The 19623-nt window shown below is 33.6% G+C and overlaps 2 protein-coding genes across 2 annotated transcripts; one reads left to right on the forward strand and one right to left on the reverse strand.

Moving 5' to 3' along the window:
- Window positions 7807–9198, reverse strand: LOC109354969 (phosphoprotein ECPP44-like). The gene is made up of 2 exons (XM_019597831.1): window positions 8837–9198; window positions 7807–8449 (listed from the first exon to the last, which is right to left on the reverse strand). Exons 1-2 carry the CDS (start codon window positions 9068–9070, stop codon window positions 8021–8023), a joined length of 663 nt encoding a protein of 220 aa, XP_019453376.1. The 5' UTR covers window positions 9071–9198; the 3' UTR covers window positions 7807–8020.
- LOC109353360 lies at window positions 16741–19402 on the forward strand. Its single transcript, XM_019595594.1, has 2 exons — window positions 16741–16995; window positions 18727–19402. Exons 1-2 carry the CDS (start codon window positions 16883–16885, stop codon window positions 18932–18934), a joined length of 321 nt encoding a protein of 106 aa, XP_019451139.1. The 5' UTR covers window positions 16741–16882; the 3' UTR covers window positions 18935–19402.

The raw sequence follows: 19623 nt of genomic DNA on the forward strand, positions 1-19623 counted from the left end.
TTTTCTTATCAAGGTTCCTTTCCTTGTGGCGAAATTCCTTAGGCTTATCAAGCATCCAGCTTGTGGCGCCTCCACCCTTCAATCTTCTCCAAGTTCTCTTATCTTCCTCACACCTTAAGACCACGGCCAAATAACCATACACAACCCTTCCCAATTGAACCAACACTCAACCATTCAATAAAACACCCAAAAATCATATCATACATACCCAAAAATCCCACGGCCAAACACACTCCATAAACAACCAAAGACAATCCCAACATCACTCATAGTCCACGGCCAAAAGAATCCCCCAAATCAAAACCAACCAAAAATTAACAAGTTTCAAAGCGTAAATCACAATTACATTTCAAAGGGACTTACATTCAAGAACGATCAACAAACAATTCAGAATCCTCCCAAAAGGGATTCAATCATCAAGTGTGGATGATTTTTATGCCCCAAAGCCTGATTCCAAACAATCACGTGTTATCTCTGCCCCTCTCTGATTGTTGTATCATCTATGCAATCTTGAAGGGTATGATGATTGATATGGCTAAGATCATTCTACGGGAGATGTACAAGACTGTAGTCAGGACTAGAAAGAAGGGATCTTTAGGGTTCCCATCATTGATCACTAAACTCTGTTCTCCGCAAGGGATTCGGATTTACAGAATTGAGAAGATCAAACCCCTGATCACCTTGTAGTCATCAATCACAACTACAAAGAGGAGTCTGGTCCTCAACAGGGTGACGTGTCTAATCAATCGGAGGTTTCTCAGCAGCAGTCATCTCCACTTCAGCCACCACCATTCTCACCTCAGCAACCACAGATGCCTCACTCGGCACCATCTCAGGAGCTGCTTATCTAGGATCAGCTTAATCAGCTCTGATTGCATATGGAGCACCTTGAGCTCCAAAATGAGATGATCCATCAAGGGTAGGTGTTCCATCAGCAAGGGATGTATGCTGCATTCTAGTCCTTGGTTTCGGGGAACCAATAATGGGGGTCCACAAACACTTTTACCCAGCAGCTCCCTTGGCCTAGGGTCGGGCCTATCTTTTCGGAGGGGCAGGACCTTCTGGAACCACTGCAGACAGTACAACCTCAGAGGGTGATGATCATGAAGATGATGAAATGGATTTCATACTCTGATGAACCTATGGGCTGAAACTAGTTCCTCTATTTTGTTGTTTCTTATATTTCAATGTTTAGTATGTATGTTTAGGATTGTTTAGGATGTATGTTTAGGACCACTGTTTAGAATGTATATTTAGGATGTAGGAGTAATTGTCATGTATTTTTCTTATGTATGTTGTTTGTTTCAAGTTCATTAACAAAATCTATATTCAATGAAATTATGTATGGTTAAATGTGTGTCTACTGTTGTCCAATTGTGTTGTGCTAGAAACATGTGAATCAAATTTTGGCATAAGACTCTGTGATTGTAAATGATTAGGGTTCTGAGGTTTGACTGTTTCGGGATGTGGATGTTGATTCAGACATAGACCAAATTGGTTAAACAATGACCAATTTAGTTAAAGGACAAAGCCTATAACCGAGTCAGAGAGTGCACCCAAACACGGATGAGTGTCTTTTCTGGATTTCACCAATGAACTTTGGCTGATTTTTTATTGTCATTAAGCAGGGAATAACATGGAAATGATTAAGGCTTAGTTTAGGATAGTTGAACTACAGCCAGAAAGCCTACCCAGATGAATTATGAACCTGATCTTTGTTAGCCCCTTTGAGCTGAAACGTTTTGTATGAAAATTATGCACCAAAACCACATCTAAATGTATCAATACCCATACCCTTGAAGATAGATCATTAGTGCATATGAGTCTTGCTGGACAATGTGAATGAAGTCTATGTTTATGAGGGTAGTGAAATAAAAAAAGACTCCTTCTTCAACCATGTGTTAAATGGTAAAGCATGAAGCAACATGAAAGAAAGAAATAAGTGAAAAATAAATCATGTGAGAAAGTAGTGACTCAAAAGAAAAGAGTCGGTTGAAGAAGGAGAATCCAATGGTTGATAGAAAACAACAAGGTACAAAGAAATTGGAAATGGAACATGAGAAGAAAAGGTAAGTATGCACTAATAGTCTACCTCACTTTTTGAATTCTAGGAAAACCAGTATTCTTTGTAGCCAGACTTCATTACAACCCTGATGAAGTCCTTAAGATCCATGATTGAACATGTGTACAAGGTTTGATTGAACTGAAAGGCAAAGTCAAAGTGTTTGGGGTCCAGCAAAGAGATGAGCGAAACACATAATCTGTGAGATCGAGAGAGATCATTTGATTGAACTGAGTAGTTATTCTTGCTATTCTGTTTGAAATTGAACTAGATTTGCATTCTGTTATTAGCTGGAACTTGGTCCACTATGATTGATCATGAAACAGGTCTTTGTGAACTGTAAGTGAATGATTCTAGCCATGCCATGATTGGATGAATGATTATTTTTGAAAAATTAGATACTTGGAACTGAACTGCACTTTGTTAGTTTGCTTGAGGACAAGCAAGATTCTAGGTTGGGGGAGTTTTTTAAGTGCCAAATTGTTAAGGAAATTTATATGTTTTTGGGGCACTTAGCGCGTATTTATGCTGTAATTGTGTACAATTCATGATAACTTAGTTAATTTTATATTGTTCAGGAATTTAATTGTGTTTTGTTGTTTGTAGGTTTAGAAATGATCAACAAAGGAGAAAAAAAGACAAGAATGAGTTTCTGAACAGCACAAGCCTCACCCAAGCGAGGGAATGGTCGCTCAAGCCATAATTCAGAAGAAAATCATCAAAAATTATTGTTGTCCCTTGCCCAAGCGAGGGACTGCCTCTCAAGCGATATTTGGGGGCCAAAATTCAATTAGGCTATATGTTTCCCTTGCCAAAGCAACGGCGCCTCGCCCAAGCGAGGTGTTCAAGCGAGGGAATGACATTTTCTCTCGCTCAAGCGAGAATCCCTAGCTTGAGCGAGAGAATAGCAGTTGGAACTTGATATAGGTAGTTATGGACAGTAGGAGAAGTTATCGAAACACTTTTGAAGCATCTTTGGCACGCAAATAGAGAGAAACATATGGATATTAGGATAGAAGTCGTGGAAACGATTCTACTTCGGATTTTCCTTGTATAATTTCATGATTCGAGTGTTGTAATAGCAAGGAGGAGTGACTAGACCTTTGTTGTTGGGATTTTAAATGTAATCTTCTGACCTTGTACTCCTAGATTTAATTCTAATGTACTTGTTATTTTATTTTGGGAAGTTTATCCCGTTTTTATTACATGAGTTTAATTAGCTGCTGAATTTTTGTTCTTGGGTTCAAGTTTAATTGGAAAGTTAAATTTAACACCTGATTTAGAATACCTTCCTTCATACATCATTGTTTCAGGAATGGATAATGATGTATGCATTGCTTTTACATTGTTTTTAATGCTAGTAAATCAGTCAATTAGCCAAGGAATTGGTAAGTGAGTGATTATCTAAGGATTTTACACTCAAGGAATAGATGTAAATGATTTGCCGAAAATGTGCATCAAAATCAGTAATTTCGCAAGTTGCTTGGAGTTGAATCTATGGATCTCAAAAGGGAAAGATGATGAATTTCGATCCCAACTCTTTTCAATTCGTAGTTAACCTTTTATTTTAATTTAACCTTGTTACAAAACAATTATCAAATTATCAAACAAATTCGTGTAAATAGTTGCTCAATTAATTCTTGTAGGAATTAGTGTAAATTCATTCTGCTCCCTCAGGATGATATATCGGTATTTTACCAGATTTTATTACTTGGATGATACAGGGCACTTTCCGTTCCATAAATATCTAACAGGAGGTTGACAAGAGCATTTTCGCCAACCCGAGTGGCGAGCACCCCCTCACCTTCAAGATATTTGGCAATGGAAGCCACTAGAACCTCAGCCTCACGGGTTCTCCGCAACATATCCACCAGAGGGACCCCATCCATAACCTCTTTCACCGTTGGGTTGAACAGACCGTCCTCGACGGCTCTGGGAATGTTGTAAGTAGTTTTGAGGCAATGAGGGGCATATTTGCCCTTGCCCGAAGATTTACCCGACCCTTGCTTCTCTGGGTGGGTATCTTCCACTTCAGTCAATTTAGAAGGGGTGGAGGGTTCAGCAGTCAAGTCAATTGACCGGCCAGGAGATGGGTCGGAGGTATATGGTGATAGGGGCAGGCGGGCCTAGAACAGCTTCCTTCGGACCGCCAATTTGACCACTTTCTCTTTGGGGAGTGGATGGTGGACCCTCAGATCGGGATGATGAACTCTGCTTGCAACGCTTACTAGTTTCCCTTACCCTCCTTTTCAGAGCAACCTATTTCAGAAGCCTGTTTTGGTCAGACTAATACCTCATGGCTGCTGCTGAAAGAAATAAAGAAAAACAAGTTAAGCAGTGGTTATAAACTAAAAGCAAAGGTACATATAGCCGGATACATATCAAATGCATCCTTAAAGACATGGCCGCCCTGAATAAGCTTATAATAAGGGATTGATCGTTCATCTTCAATCCAAGACAACATCTCATTCTCCGTCCTTTTCTCTCGATCATCTAACTAATCATATGAGAAATTAAATGAATCGGTGGGTTTTTGGTGAATTCCCTATTCTAAGAGAAGGGAAAAAGCGGGACACTGCCAGGGCCTTACGCCCAAGTTTGACGTGTCCTCTAAGCCTCAACACGGATGAAGCATCCCTTCCAGTTCTTCACAAAACCCTCGAAGGGAAGGAATAGAGCCCGACCATTCCGGGATTGAAGAGATGTCCACCTGCGGCATCCAGCTTGAGACTCATCCTTATTAGAACTCTACGTCACCCAGAACATCTAGAAAAATAATCGAAGAGTGCAAGGTCATTCTATGAACCTATAGAATAGCTTGAACGCCTGAATTAATCCCTAGGAGTTGGGATGTAGCTGAGAGGGGGCTACATGGATGTGTTGTAATACCTTCGTATACCACCCTTCAAAAGGAGTCTTCACCCCTATCCGCCGGTAGACATGTTCGTACATGTAAAAACTCCACCAATTCTTGGTCTCCAAGATGATATCCCAGCAAATTCGCTCCTGAGAAGTAGAAGGATACCACTGGATATCGTTGGTCGGATGCGTCAGCACATCCACGACTAGGCGCACATCCAAAGGGAAGTAAGATGGGATTCCCCTAACTACTTGGTCAACCCACCAATAATGCCCATCGGAGCCTGCCATATCCTCTGGGATAACGAACTGGTCAACACGATCGGAGAAATTCTGCCCCATGATAGACCTATCATCAGAAGAAGTGTCAGAGTCCGAGCTGGACATATTATCCAAGCAGCCTCATTACCGGCCTCCCTCCTTCTCAGGTCACACAACAAGGCCGGTAGGTATAACTATTCGGGCCGCCTCCACGGAGAACGACTACTACTCGAGGTGGAAGGGTGCCAAGTTCATTGGCGACAACATGTGACATTAGAAAAAACCGGTGGAGGTCCGGGTAAGATCACCACGTCATTGGGGTCTGAATCCCCGCCTAACATTGCTACTACCGGTTAGAGTTATTCCAAAAAAATAGAAAGGAAAAGGGAATTATCGAGTTAGTGAAAATAAAAGATTCTGGAAGGAAGAACGATGCTCGGATTCAGATAATGAATCTGCTCGGCATGAGGCAATTTCTCAGAAAATGACAAGTGAAGAAAACAACCCTTATTTATAGGAGAGGGGTTGGGCCCAGGCCATACCCGAAGCCCAACGCTGCATTCCATCGCACCCGTCCAAAAATACTCAAGGACGATCCAACGGTGGCTCAGCAAACGAGGAAGAAAAATCGAAACGAACAAACGCGTCGGTTGGACTATGATGTCATCATATAGGATACTATCGATCTTCCACGTGTCAGCCTAGAACGGATAGCCATCATGACCTATCCCTGTACCTATATATGTCCAACTACATCAGATCAAAATAGCCTGAGTCTACTAGCTCGGTCCATTCTCAACCCCGAATACATCCGGGTTGTTCGCAATCCGCCCAGAGTATCTAGTTCAATGCTCCCCATCTTGTAAGTGCTCGCCTCGATTAGGCCCACTTGTGATAGGTACCATAAATGCTTTTGACGTGACATTAATGCTTCTGACACATTATTTAATGCACCTCTGACCCCATCATCAATGTGTCGCTGACTCGCCTTTAATATCAGCTGACAATCCACCTACCACGTCGCCTGCACATTCTGCCTATCCCTGACAACTCGAAAAGAGCATATTTGTAGGCAAGCCATTATGACCTAGAGTACCTCTATTGTACCCGTTAGGTGTTGACCAATGGCCAGACACCACCTCAGCATTTTCCAAACTCTATAAATAAAAGAGACCACATATATAGTACAAGTAATTATCATTCCCTCGTGTATTGATACACTTATTACTATTTGCTCTAATATCTCTCTTATTTACTCTCCCTCTCTAAAACACTCTACTGACTTGATCGTCGGAAAACATTTTCATGTACCTCCTCTAGTAGGCCCAGACGATACTCCGACCAAGATCTCCAACCTCTCACATTATACCGGGCATCGATCACTGACCATTCCCTCCTAATACAAAAGAACACATTCTTTCCAATGTACCTAAAAATATATAAATTTCAACTCATAACTATTCAGCTTTTGGCTTGAAAAGCTTTCTATATTCCAACGTGATATCATTAGGGAATGGGATTTTCTTCCCAAGAAAATTTATGTCTCATGTCCCGGATTAATCAGTATTTGCAACAAGTTAAAAATAATACATTATTTTAATTTTATTTTATTAAAATAATATATTAACTCTACATATTTAGATATAAGTGGAGTGTGACAAAAATGAGGAGACTAGAATATGATGCACATCCATTTCATTAGTAGTATATAATCTTAAGCAAGGTCAGGACTGAATAGTTTGAGCGTTTATCTGGAAAAAGTGCTTTAATTTGTAAGGAAGCAAGACAATAGTTGCGAATCATCCTCTGCCCAAAATTATTATGTCCCCGATTCACTAGTCATTCAAAATTTACTAATATATAAACATTATTTTATATTTTAGAATTTTTATTTTTAATTAAAAACATTTTTTAATTAGATAAACAATAACAAAAATGAGGACATGTGAGATATCTAAGTGGGATATATGTGTAAGTAGTGGATAGTTATATATATTCTCAAATTTTAATTTATCAATAAGCCAAAATTAAGGAATGGTGGAGGGTGCGAAACACAACATCTCATTCATTCGGATTTTTAAGGAAGTACGTTTAATCTTTACAATTTTGTATTACTTTTAATTAAAATAATTTCTCATAAAATCTAATATTTATGTACCGCGTATATAAGAATTAAAATTCAATATTATTTATCATCGTACATATTTTCACTGTTGTTTATGTATTTATTATTATTAAATAAGAGTAATACATGTAAATAAAAATAATTTTACATTATGTACATATATATTAAACTATTTCTTATATACTAATGTCTTGTGTTTTTTATCAAATAAAAACAATTAATTATCTTTGAAGTTGTAATTACAAAATTAACTCAGTTTATTTATAAAAGTAATTCCACTACTATGCAAGTAGTAGATGATTATATATTGTCAGATTAATTTTTTACATGTACCAAACAAAAGTTTATTTTTACTAAGCGAAAAAGTATGGCGTGAAAAGTGCAGCATTTATAATCTCATCTACAAGAATTAATTTTGATTCATATTATACGTTGCTACTCCAAATAAAATACATAAACTCATTTCATTTCAATATTAATACATCATCCATTTTTTTCCAATTTTTTCTTTCAAAAAGCAACTTAAAAGAAAAAAGGAAGCATAGACAGACATAATACATATTCAAAAGATGTACACAATGTGTACATCTAGAAATCTAGAAACACCAACACAGCAACTAAACATCGACTCAAATTAAGCAAAACACAACACAACCACACCCTAATGAATGAACTATCTTAGGGTGATAATAAACAAAGCAGAGATTCAACACTCAATAAGCACCACTCTCCTTTTCCTTCTCTTTCTCTTCACCAGTCTTGGGGTGATAACCAGGAATCTTCTCCTTGATCTTCTCTAAAAGACCCTTCTTCTCTTTGGCCTCACCTTCATGGTGAGCCACACCAGCATCAGTCTCAGTGTGTGCACCACCATACACTGTGGATGATGCTGGAGGCACTGCCACCTCATCTGTCTTCTTGTGCTGACCTGGCAGCTTCTCCTTAATCTTGTCCAAGAAACCCTTTTGATGTTCTGGATCAACCTCAACTTTCTCAACTGGAACTGTTGTGTCCTCATGTTTCTTCTCTTCTTTGTCATCATCATGGGTTATCTTTTCCTTAATCTTCTCTTTTAGACCTTTCTTTTCCTTCTTCTTTTTCCTTTTCTCCCCATCTTCTCCTATCTCTTCTTCATCACTGGACTGCATTTACAACCATAATATACATGGATATCAAAATCCAATTATATAATAAATAAAATAAAGCTCATAATTTTTTTTAAATATGAAAACCTTTTCCAATATGAGCTTATACATAAATTTGTCCAATAATAAAAGAATACGAACACTCTCATTTACTAACAAAACTGACTATAAAAATCAATGGTATCTTTTTATATTGATACATGCCCAAAATCATGTGTATGATCACCATATAGTACCCTTCGTTGGTATTTAACTTTTCATATGATTTCAAAAAAATCATCCATATAATGTTTTTTACATTAACATAGACATGAGAGATAACACAAACCCTTTCACTAAAAAGTATTTTATGCAACTAACATAAGCTGAGAGTTACAAACTTACAGAGCTGGAGCTGCTGTCAGATCGGTGAAGCTTCTCCAAGAGGCTGTGTTTCTTCTCCTCACCATGTTCCTCTTCTTTCTTTTCCTCCACCTTAGACACATGTTCCCCATAAACATTCACCTCTTGAGGCTTCTCTTCTTCCTTTTTCTTCCCAAAAAAATCAAAAACCCCACGGTCATTGATCTCAACCTCACTGGTTGTCTCGTAACTCTTGTTCTGGTTCTCCTCAGCCATGTTGATCACAGAAAAAAACTTAAACAGAATATGATAGAACTCTCTTTAAGAATGTAAGCTAGCACTGAAAGTAAAGTGTTTATGTAAGCAAAGAATCACTGAATGATGAGTGAACTTGTAAGAGCATCACATCCCTTTATACTCGCTACCACGCGCATTTAACGCGATTAAGAAAATCAAAGACCAATTACGTAGTATAATTTTATGTGGCCGACAGTTCAACGGGCAAATGGATTTTTCACGCTTTACCTCACGCGCTTGCATGGTAATCGCGGCTAAGACATCAACACGTGTCAATAAAGAGGTTATAATGTATGTAACGTGTAAATGAGTGCGAAGATGGAAGGTAATGTTCGAAACGTGAGAGATGAGGAGAGACACACGAGATTTATCAGACTGTAGTTGGACCAATGAATTGTGTACACGTGGAAGCGAATAACGTGGGAGGTGTACTATGTGGGACTTTGAGATGTCGGTCTTGAAAAGATAAAATAAGTGAGGTCGGTGAAGGGTGGCAAGATGCATGGTGGGGGAGGGAGTTTCGAGAGTACTGCTGGTCAGTCAAATCATCACACTAGTCATTTTCATGTGATATTTATTGACCGAAACAATAAAATTTTATATATGATTAATATATTTTTATCATTTATCTGAATTATCCGTATATAAAAGTTAATTATAATTGAATATAAAAAATGATAAATAATATAATAATAAATTAAAATTTTTACATTGTCAGTTTAGATGAAACTTTTGAAAGTACTGCTGGTAAGTGAAATGATCACGCTCGTCCGTTTCATGTGATATTTGTTTGTCTTTCCAATATGTTAGTTACTACTTTTTCATCCATGGAGCCATAGATGCTTGAATTACAAGACTTCAGGTCCCTCACTTTTTCATACCAGAGACCGTTTTAACTTTTGTTTTAAGTTGAAACTTTCAAGTTCAAAACTAGAAGCATTGTACAGTAGGAGGCTTTAGCTAAGTAAATAATTGGATGCAATAAACTATTAGTGCTAATGATGATTTAGGCAACTGTTCAAATTAAACAAAATGATTTATGCAAAATTTCAAAGAAAAATGTTCATTAAAAAAATCAGTAACTTAATGCACTTTATAAGTTAATTTCACTGACTCAATTATTAAAACAAGTTATGAATTAAGAGTGTAATATCAATACATTATTAGTATAAAGATTTATATAGTTAGTATATCATCTATTATTTATTTATATTTTTTAAGAATAGATGATAATTAAAAATGAATAATAGATGAATTGACAACATATAAAACTCATACATTAAGTACATATATTTTTTTCTTAAATTAATACATATTTAGATGTGAAATAAAAAACTATGTGAAAATGTAAAAATATGAATGAGCATTGGAATAAAAAGGGAAACAGAAAAAATATGTGATGCAAGTCACTCTTGTGAAAAGAGACAAAAATACATGACATAATGGTAAAAAAATATTAGCAATAATTACTTACAATAATAGTTTATGGATGAAAATGAATATCATTATATTCATACATTTATTTAAGGGTATTCAAATCCATACTAATTAAAAAATAAAACTGAAAATCATTTCAAAATAAACAGAAATTGTAAAAAACTGAATGTGGTCTGATTTTATTAGATTCACTTTTTAAAAGCCGGTGGACCTGGTTCTATTTTTTGTTCCAATTGTAGGAACTAGACCGATCCTAATTAGACTGCATATACAATATAATCACTTTAATGAGAACATCTTATTTGTACTTCTATATGAATATTTTTATATTATATATAAGAGTGTGAATCTACTTACTCTCAGATTAAGTTTTTTAAAACTTATTCCACATCATAGTCATCAATTCTATGGATATCTAGTGGTTTAGATATACTCACTAATTCAAATAATTAGATTTTCCTAAAATTAATGGTTAAGATGTGGACCCTCTCCCTGTATTATTGAGCCAAAACAATTAGTAACAACCATCATAAGATAATTTTCATATTCCAATATTGTCATTTTGTAATCTCTCTAGTTAATAACTACAAGAAACTTACAACATATTATTTTATTCTTTTTCATCAATTCAACACTACTCTTGCACACATTCTCTTACTTCTATTTTTTTCTATTCCTCAACAAAAAATAACACATTTGACAACTACAATAGCATATGAAAAAACATCCAATAATATCCTAATGATTGTTAAAGACATAATATGATAAATTCATCAAAGCTTTGCGTGTATTATTTCAACAACCACAAGTTCAATTTCATTATAGTATTAATCTCCATAATTCTCCAATTTGTATTTAGTTTATATATTATTTTTCTTATATTTACATTTTCCCCCTTAAGCAAGAAGATACATTCTATATCATAAAAAATAGGAATGCAGGTCTACAAATATGAAGTATCCGTCGATACGCTAGTTAATAAAATATTCTTACTCATTGTCATGACCCTAACTATTTTCTAACATTTGATATAATAATTTTTAAAATTGATATAATAGTTATTTGTTATTTTGCATTAACATGGTGTTAAAAATAAAGTTGTAGACTTATGACACTCTGTCTTTATAGTGTATGCACTTTTAGAGCCACGGCAACGCCTTAATTATCTACGATTTTAAAACTGTAGCCTTTGAGTATATTAGACCATAGTTTTTAATATTGTTGTCTTATATGTTAAAATTTTACATACATGTACTACAACGGTTTTAAACCGTTCTATAAAAGGAATAGGCAACAGTTTATTATTATTTCTTTCATATACTTTTGGAGTACGGTTTTAAAACCATTGTCTATTAGATTATAATAGAGACAAATAATAACTATTGTCATTGTATTTGACCACCGTTTTGGCAAACGTTCCCCTATCAATTTAAAAAAACCATTCTCTTTCATTTATTAATTAATTTATTATTTCATATCTATTATTTTCCCATTAAAAAATCTCTCTATCAGCATTCCAAACCCTCATCATATTCATTTCACTTTAAAATCGATTTGAATTCGTTCAATCTATGAATGCATTTCAATTCGTTCAATCTATCAATTTCAAGTTGTTCAATCTATCAATTTGAAGTTGTTCAATATATCAATTTCAATTTGTTTCTATGACTTCTAATGCTTTTTTTTCCTACTTCTTTGAAATCTATGAATGTCGTTTGGAGGAGAAATTTATAAATGTCATTTGGAGGAGATCCTTGTATTCGATAGCTCCATGGTTTTAATTCGATAGCTTAATGGTTTCAGTTCGATAGCTCCATTAGCTCCGTGTGTTTCATCTCTGGATACTGGGTGTGAAAAAGATGTATTGATACGTATTCAAGGAACCTGTTTTCATCTACAGAAGGTATGTTCGTTTATCCTTAAAAAAATTTATTTTGTTGTTAGATTTGTTATATATTCAAATGTTTTTTTGTTTTCCATTAAATGTGTTGTACATCATAGCTTGTCGTTGTTGTTTTGTTTAGAATTTCTTTGTTGCCTTTATCATTTCCATACTTGTATATTTGTACTCTTACATTGGCCTTACTCCTGTATATTTGAACCCTTCAACTGTGTATCTAAGTAAAGTTGTGATTTTCTACTTTTATCTCATATATGATTCTTATTTTGCTATTTCCCATTTATGTTCATTCACTTGTAATCGTTTTAGCAAGAGAGGGAAATTGCATATGATTTAAACTAAGACAAGATAACACTGAATCTGAAAAAATAAATAATGAATAATTTAGTTAGCTAGCAAACATGAATCCTTTCTCTTGCTCTACAAAAAAAGCTTAGCTTTCAGATATCATACATCATCATATTACATTTTCATCTTTTAACTCATCAACTCATTTTTATTAACACACTTCTTCATTCACTTCACCCTTTTATCTATTACTATCTTTGCAGAACACCATTCCATCTAAGTTATCCTCCTATTCACTTGGAATTGTAGTTATTGTAAGTTACAGTTTATTTTTACATGGCAATACTATAGTGGTTGCTCTAGTCCAAAGCCAATATGGATATTTGAATTATTTTACCTATCATCTAGCAATTCCAATTCTTTCTCAACTAGTGACTTAATTAGTAGAGTGTGTCTATTGAATCCAACAGTATCAGAGAAAAGATTAAAGCTTTCAAGTTCTGATGCAGTGTCTATGACACCCTTTTATCTATTACTTTGTCTTTCATTATCCAAATTGCCATTTCTTTTATCTCTATTGTGAACCTCCTTATCCTTGGAACTTTAGTATGGGGATTTTGTTGTTTCTTGAGGATTTGAATTAATATATTTGCAAGTTCAACCTTAGTGATTCGAATACAATCCATAATTCGTGAGAAGTAATATACTTTAAGACACTTGTTGCTAGTCCAACCATCACTTGTATCTTTTTTAGTATAACCATCACTACTTGTATCTTCAAATACAATCATTTTTAGTGTTAACTTAAGTCCTTGTTGATAACTAAAACAAGGTATCTCCTCGATTGTCAAAAGGGCTTGATAAAATAGATTATTGTAAGAGTGTGGAGCTTGCATCCCAACTTCTTGAGCAGAAGGTGAGGATTTTGATTTTGATTCTGATTGTGAGCCATGCAAGACATGGTGATTTCTTCAACTGTGGTGTTTGAAGATAATTGTAAGATAGAAAGCTTAATATAGTCCAATATAGTTTTTCCCATTGAATTTTCACTAAGACATAGCACTCTGTACTATAATACATCCCCACCTTCCTCAGAACTCTCATCTATTTGAGTCTCCTTGTTCATTTGTTGCATTGGAGCTATGTAAACTTTAGCTAATTATTGTAGGGATTTGAGACCATTTCCATCCTGCGTTTCACTTGTACAAGGGTCATATGAGGTTACTGCATATTGTTTTACTGTGTTCATAAAGAAGAAGAAGAAGATTATAGACATTAGTAATTTTTGAAGTCTCAGGTTTTTTGGTTTTACATCATTTCTTATGCTTCTAATTATATACACAATGTAATGTATTTTGGAACATGTGTGTTAGTGTATTGGATTTACACCTTATTTAATTACTATTGTTGTTGTAGTATATGATAAATTGACAACCAGTAAATTTAGAATTGTATATATTCTTAGAATTGTTTGTAAAATTCATTGCATAAAATCTATTGTTAATTTTAGAATTGTTTATATCTTTAAGTGAAATGAATATGCTCCTTTATTAGGAGCACTAATTAGTGTCATTGTACTTGTGTATTAGTAGTTATGTAGATACTACTATATGTTGGACTAATTATTTTTAATTTATATTGATGCAGCAAAATGATTTGGAAGACAACTTGCCGCATAGACGGGTCTTGATAATTGAAACACCAAGATTTCCTATTTTAGATAGTAATTATATTTTGTTAAATAGAAATGGAAACATAATTGTATGTCTTTTGCGTTATTTTTTGACAAATACATACATAATTGTATGACTGTTTAATCTATATATATTAAGTACGTTTATCATATTCACAATATGTTAAACGTGATATTTGACACAAAATATATGATAAAAAGAATTATATGTGATACAATGACAAATTTGTTTTTAAATAGCTGAATAAATAAATATTGTTTTAAATGAGCAAAGACAACAATTTTAAAACCAGACAATTATAGGCAACAATTTTTAACCGTTGGTGTTTATGATGAGCAAATGCAACAGTTTTTAAGCCATGCTAAATTACCAATGACAACCGTTTTCTCCTTTTTCTAAAGGCAATGGTTTTTAATCGTTGGTGTCAACGCTAGAAAAAAATCGTTGCCTATTTAAAACATTAGACAATGATTTTAAGAAAGTGTTGTCAAAAGTAAAAAAAACATTGCCTAAATAAAAGGCAACGCCTTAGACTACCACAGTTACAAAATCGTTGTATTTGATAAAGAGAACGTTTTTTTTATATTTGGCCACGGTTTTCGGCCGTTGTCATAGGTCTAAAATGTTGTAGTGATGTAAATAGTATTATGATAAAGTTGAAACAATATTAACATGAATATGTACATGTAAAGTTGTCACTTTTAGTGTATTAGACTTAACATTTTAGTCATGTTTGAGTTTTGAAATGTATGTACAATATCAATTTTTATATAAAAATGGTCCAAAGGCACATATATTATTTGGATCGAATTGAATGAAATATATTAATGTAAACAATCTAGACTAGACGGCAAATTAATTATGTAAGGCTTGAATGATTTTTACCTAAGACTTATCCATACTAATGAGTAAGACCCCTACATCTATTTTTTCAATAAATATTTTATATATATATATATATATATTTTATTATTTTAAATTATATATAATCAATTTATTACTATTACTATTTTATAATAAAATTTAGTGATTTACTTATAGTAACAAGTCTATTTATTTATATGATATTATTCATTTGATAATTATTTCTAGATTATTATAAAATATATTAGAAAATTATTTCAGTACTTGTAGAAAACCTGCTACTCATGCGAATATGATGGTAAAAATATGACAAACTTTGTTTAAGCATCCGAGCCTATATAATCATTAAAGATCTTTAAATAAATCGACACGTCCTTAAATAAGATAATATATGCTATGACTTATTAAGCTAAATAATTATTGAAAAAATCGGAACCTAGACATATATGACTCCCCTCACAAAAATAATTGTGAGCTAAATATTAACTATACCCACCAGTTGTCACTCCTAGCTGTGAATGCACACAACTATAAACCGAAGACTAAAATTATTGTTTTGTGTGATTCATCTTTTGAGCCATTTGGATTTTGGATGAAGGACTCATGAAAATTTTGGAACTACTTTTTCATTAACGGGCCAGCAACAAATGTTAATTGGGTTGAGTAGGAAACATAACATTAGGCTTGTGTCGTTCAGAGAAGCTTAAACCCAGAGAAAACAATTTAAGGCAAAACTACTAGTATTTTGTTCCTTATATTATATTTGATTTCATTTTAGTTCCTTGATATTTTTCAAGCTTATTTTGATGATATATATAAAGTGTAAGAGTTTTTCACATTATTGTTGTAATATTTATCATTCATATTTAGTTATCATTAACTCTTAAATATAAGTAATATAAATGAAAAATAAATGTTTGAATATATAATACACTCTATTTTCACTTGCATTGTTAAATATGATGTTAATTTTGAGTTAAAACTATTGCAGTATTTCATTAGATTAATTAAAAATATTGGGTTCCTCTTCTTCTCATTCTCCTAATGACTTCTATAATTTTTTCTTGCAAAAACTCTACCTACTCACGGCTCACCAGCAATCAATTAACTCAATGAACTAAAAATAAGACAAAAAACAATGTATATAAAAAATAAGTATAATATTAATACTATTATTCTAAAAATTGATAAACGGTCAATACACAATTTATTATCCATTTGAATGATTTACATTTAAAAGTAAATGTGATAATTAAATACAATAGTGAAATAGTGTAAAAAACTAATTACATTGCATGTATATTTTTCTCATATACAAATCAGGATACATACTATCAGTTATTTTGAATTTTCTTAAAACGATTCCTTAACTTGTACAAAATCTTAACGTATTTTCACTATTAAATTCAAGTGTTGACAGAAAATTAAATTACGGAGTGGTAGAAAAAGTTTTAGACTTTAGAGCTATATTAAAAAAAGACTAAGAGTGAAGGAGGGTTCATAATTGATGCAGAGAAAACATAACATAACATAACCTGATTCGAATTCCTCTTCTCTCTAATAGAATTTAATCGCGTCGTTGAGGAAGAGAATAAGAGGGTTTGTTCAATGATAACGCGATCGAATCTAGTTGAACAGCTTCGAGAATATCAGATTCGATCTAAGCATGACTGGTCCTTTTTCTCTTCCTCTTCTTCTTCTTCTAACTTCGCCACTTCCAGGTATTCAAAATTAAACAATTTCCTCCTCTTATTTTTTAAATTATGATTTTTTTCTTTATATTAGTAATCGTTTTTTCTCTGTTCTATTGTTATTGTTGTTTATGTTTTGCACTTTTGCTATAATTGCATATATGATATATAATAGTTTGAAAATATGATTGAAGCATAGTTGAATCCTACCATTCCGGTGCCCAATACCCGATTCTCGTTCTATGCGGTTCATCAGTTTTTACATTATTTTTTATACAGTACATGATATGCGATGTACGGAATTCGGTACCTAAGTTAGGTAGGCTATACAAGGAATTATGTAACTATGGATTGAAGTTCTGTATCTTCTTAATTCACGGGGAATGTGCCTGTGTAATGAATTATGATTTGAATGTTAAAATTAGAGGATAAATTTAATTTCAAATATGACATACACACAGTCATAGACAGGGTTTAAGGGTTACTTGGAAACCGATGAGGAGGATGGATTCCTGAATCCATCATCACATGGAGAGATTCAGGGGAATGGATCCTCTCAGTTGTAAAAAATGCATGATGTCAATTTTTATGATCCAACCGGTCACTTTAATAAAAAGTACAACTTTTGACAACAAACTAATTATAAAAAAACATATATCCAATGGTTAAGATCTTGTGCAAATTTTCTTAATATTGAGAAGATCCATTCCCTCAAGCGTCAGTTTTCAGTAGGACTATTAATCATAAGTAAAAGTAGTTAGGAATAAGTATCTCTCTTATATATATATCAATGTGGGATAGTAAACCTACCGATTATATGATAAATTACATGACCGGTAAACAATACCCAGTTATGAGTAGTGCTTAGCAACATAATTGATCACTCTATTTGGGCTTAACAGATATATACTCTAGTTAAGTGAGACATCCCTGGGCTTTAAAGAACATAATATGAATTATGTCAGTCCATAAAAAAACTATCATGGAGTAAGTGTTAAATCAAAATATACTGAATATATTGTTTTGGTGGACTGTGATACGTAGGGGAAGATTGATATGTTATCTGATTTGATTGGGAAGGTATGTGCACTCTATAGCTTGATATAGTTAACTTCGAACTTAGCTTGATTGATCAGGATTGCCATAGCTTCATCTATCCATGATCTATCAATTAGTTTGTTTTTAGTTTGTTTTGAATCATTATGATGATTTGAATTTTACATATGATATAATTCATAACATTGTAATTTCTTCCATCCTCTTTAAATTCTTTACATTTTATGGTGATTTGAAGTATAAACAAGGTTCCATGTAGTCGACCCCACCTAGTGGGATAAAGACTTGGTTGTTGTTGTTGTTGAAGTTTAAACAAGTTTTTGCTTGTTTCATAATGAGCCTCTCTATAGTATTTCCAACTTCATACTGATAAGTCTATACACTTAGGTTGATTGGGTGTGTATATGATTCTCAAATTATTTTTTCCCAAGCATGTCGAATTATGTATAATAAGCAATCAATACATTATTTTTAACCTTGAAAAGAATGAATGATATTGCAGATTATAATTAGGCAATTGCTGTTTGCACATACCATGGTTACTGTTGGATTTAGTTGCACTGAGATAATGATTTTGTATTTGGCTCTAAAGTTGCATATAAGAAACTAGTGATACATAGTGTTTTAGTTTGATTAATTGCTGTTAATTTTTTATGTAACATAATACGATGATTTTGATTCTTCCCCCTCTTTCTTGCTGTGCAGAGTGGATGTTGTGGTCTTTGTGATATGGGAACTTTTCGTTTTAGCTTTCCTGGTATTTTCAGCAGTCTCTTTGTACTTTAGGCACATTCGGCTTGGTTTTGTATTAGTCTGCATCACAGTGCTATTGCTTTTATGCATGAAAATTGCAAAGCAAGTAAGACTGGCCAAGAAAAAGAAACGACGGATGCTTCTTCCATTGTCAATGTAAACTGGCATCAAGTCTTGATCTTTGGCTTATTTCACAATTTCACTTCACACCTTTCTAATGGAATAGAGAGATCTTGCTAGCCCTAACCATATACCCTGGTCTGGCTTCTATCTCATTATTGTAGTGTAGCTCCTGTTTTGCCTTAAGCAAGTTGATTAAAGTATATAGTTGATGTTTTAACATCATCACTAGCTTATCCAAGTAGTTGACAAATATAATTTTAGGACTCGGGCTATCTCAATAGTACAAGGGTCTAGTGGCAATGGCATAGCTATATTATATATTTGACATCTTTTTGTTGTCCATGTTATTGCATATATAGTAGTTCTACTAAAGCAAGTTATTATTTCAAGTTTTGAGCCCATTGTAGCAATACGTTTGAAATTTAGTACTATGAGATGGATTATTGTGTAATGATAAGTAATTGAGTGACAGTTTTTAAGTGCCGCTGCTCTGCAAGTATTTGAACCTAATTTCTGAGCTACGAACAACAAACGAAGACTGTGAATCATGATAGCCTAACTTTGGACCATGATGAGTGAAAATATCCTTATATTTTTGTTGAGCAAAAATAACTTATATGCGGATTCGTGGTGTAATGGAATATCTGTTGTGGAGTTTCACATATTTACATAAAGTACAATTTACATACAATTGTCCTATGTAGATAGTTGGAATGTGTCCTATTA

Source organism: Lupinus angustifolius, chromosome LG08 (genome assembly GCF_001865875.1).
Source record: "Lupinus angustifolius cultivar Tanjil chromosome LG08, LupAngTanjil_v1.0, whole genome shotgun sequence".
In the NCBI taxonomy this organism is placed as follows: domain Eukaryota; kingdom Viridiplantae; phylum Streptophyta; class Magnoliopsida; order Fabales; family Fabaceae; genus Lupinus; species Lupinus angustifolius.

Coding starts and splice junctions, on each gene's coding strand:
- LOC109353360 (XM_019595594.1), top strand. CDS start 16,883: ATGATAACGCGATCGAATCTAGTTGAACAGCTTCGAGAATATCAGATT. Junction 16,996..18,726: donor TCTAACTTCGCCACTTCCAG/GTATTCAAAATT, acceptor CTTGCTGTGCAG/AGTGGATGTTGTGGTCTTTG.
- LOC109354969 (XM_019597831.1), bottom strand. CDS start 9,070: ATGGCTGAGGAGAACCAGAACAAGAGTTACGAGACAACCAGTGAGGTT. Junction 8,450..8,836: donor CTGACAGCAGCTCCAGCTCT/GTAAGTTTGTAA, acceptor TTGTAAATGCAG/TCCAGTGATGAAGAAGAGAT.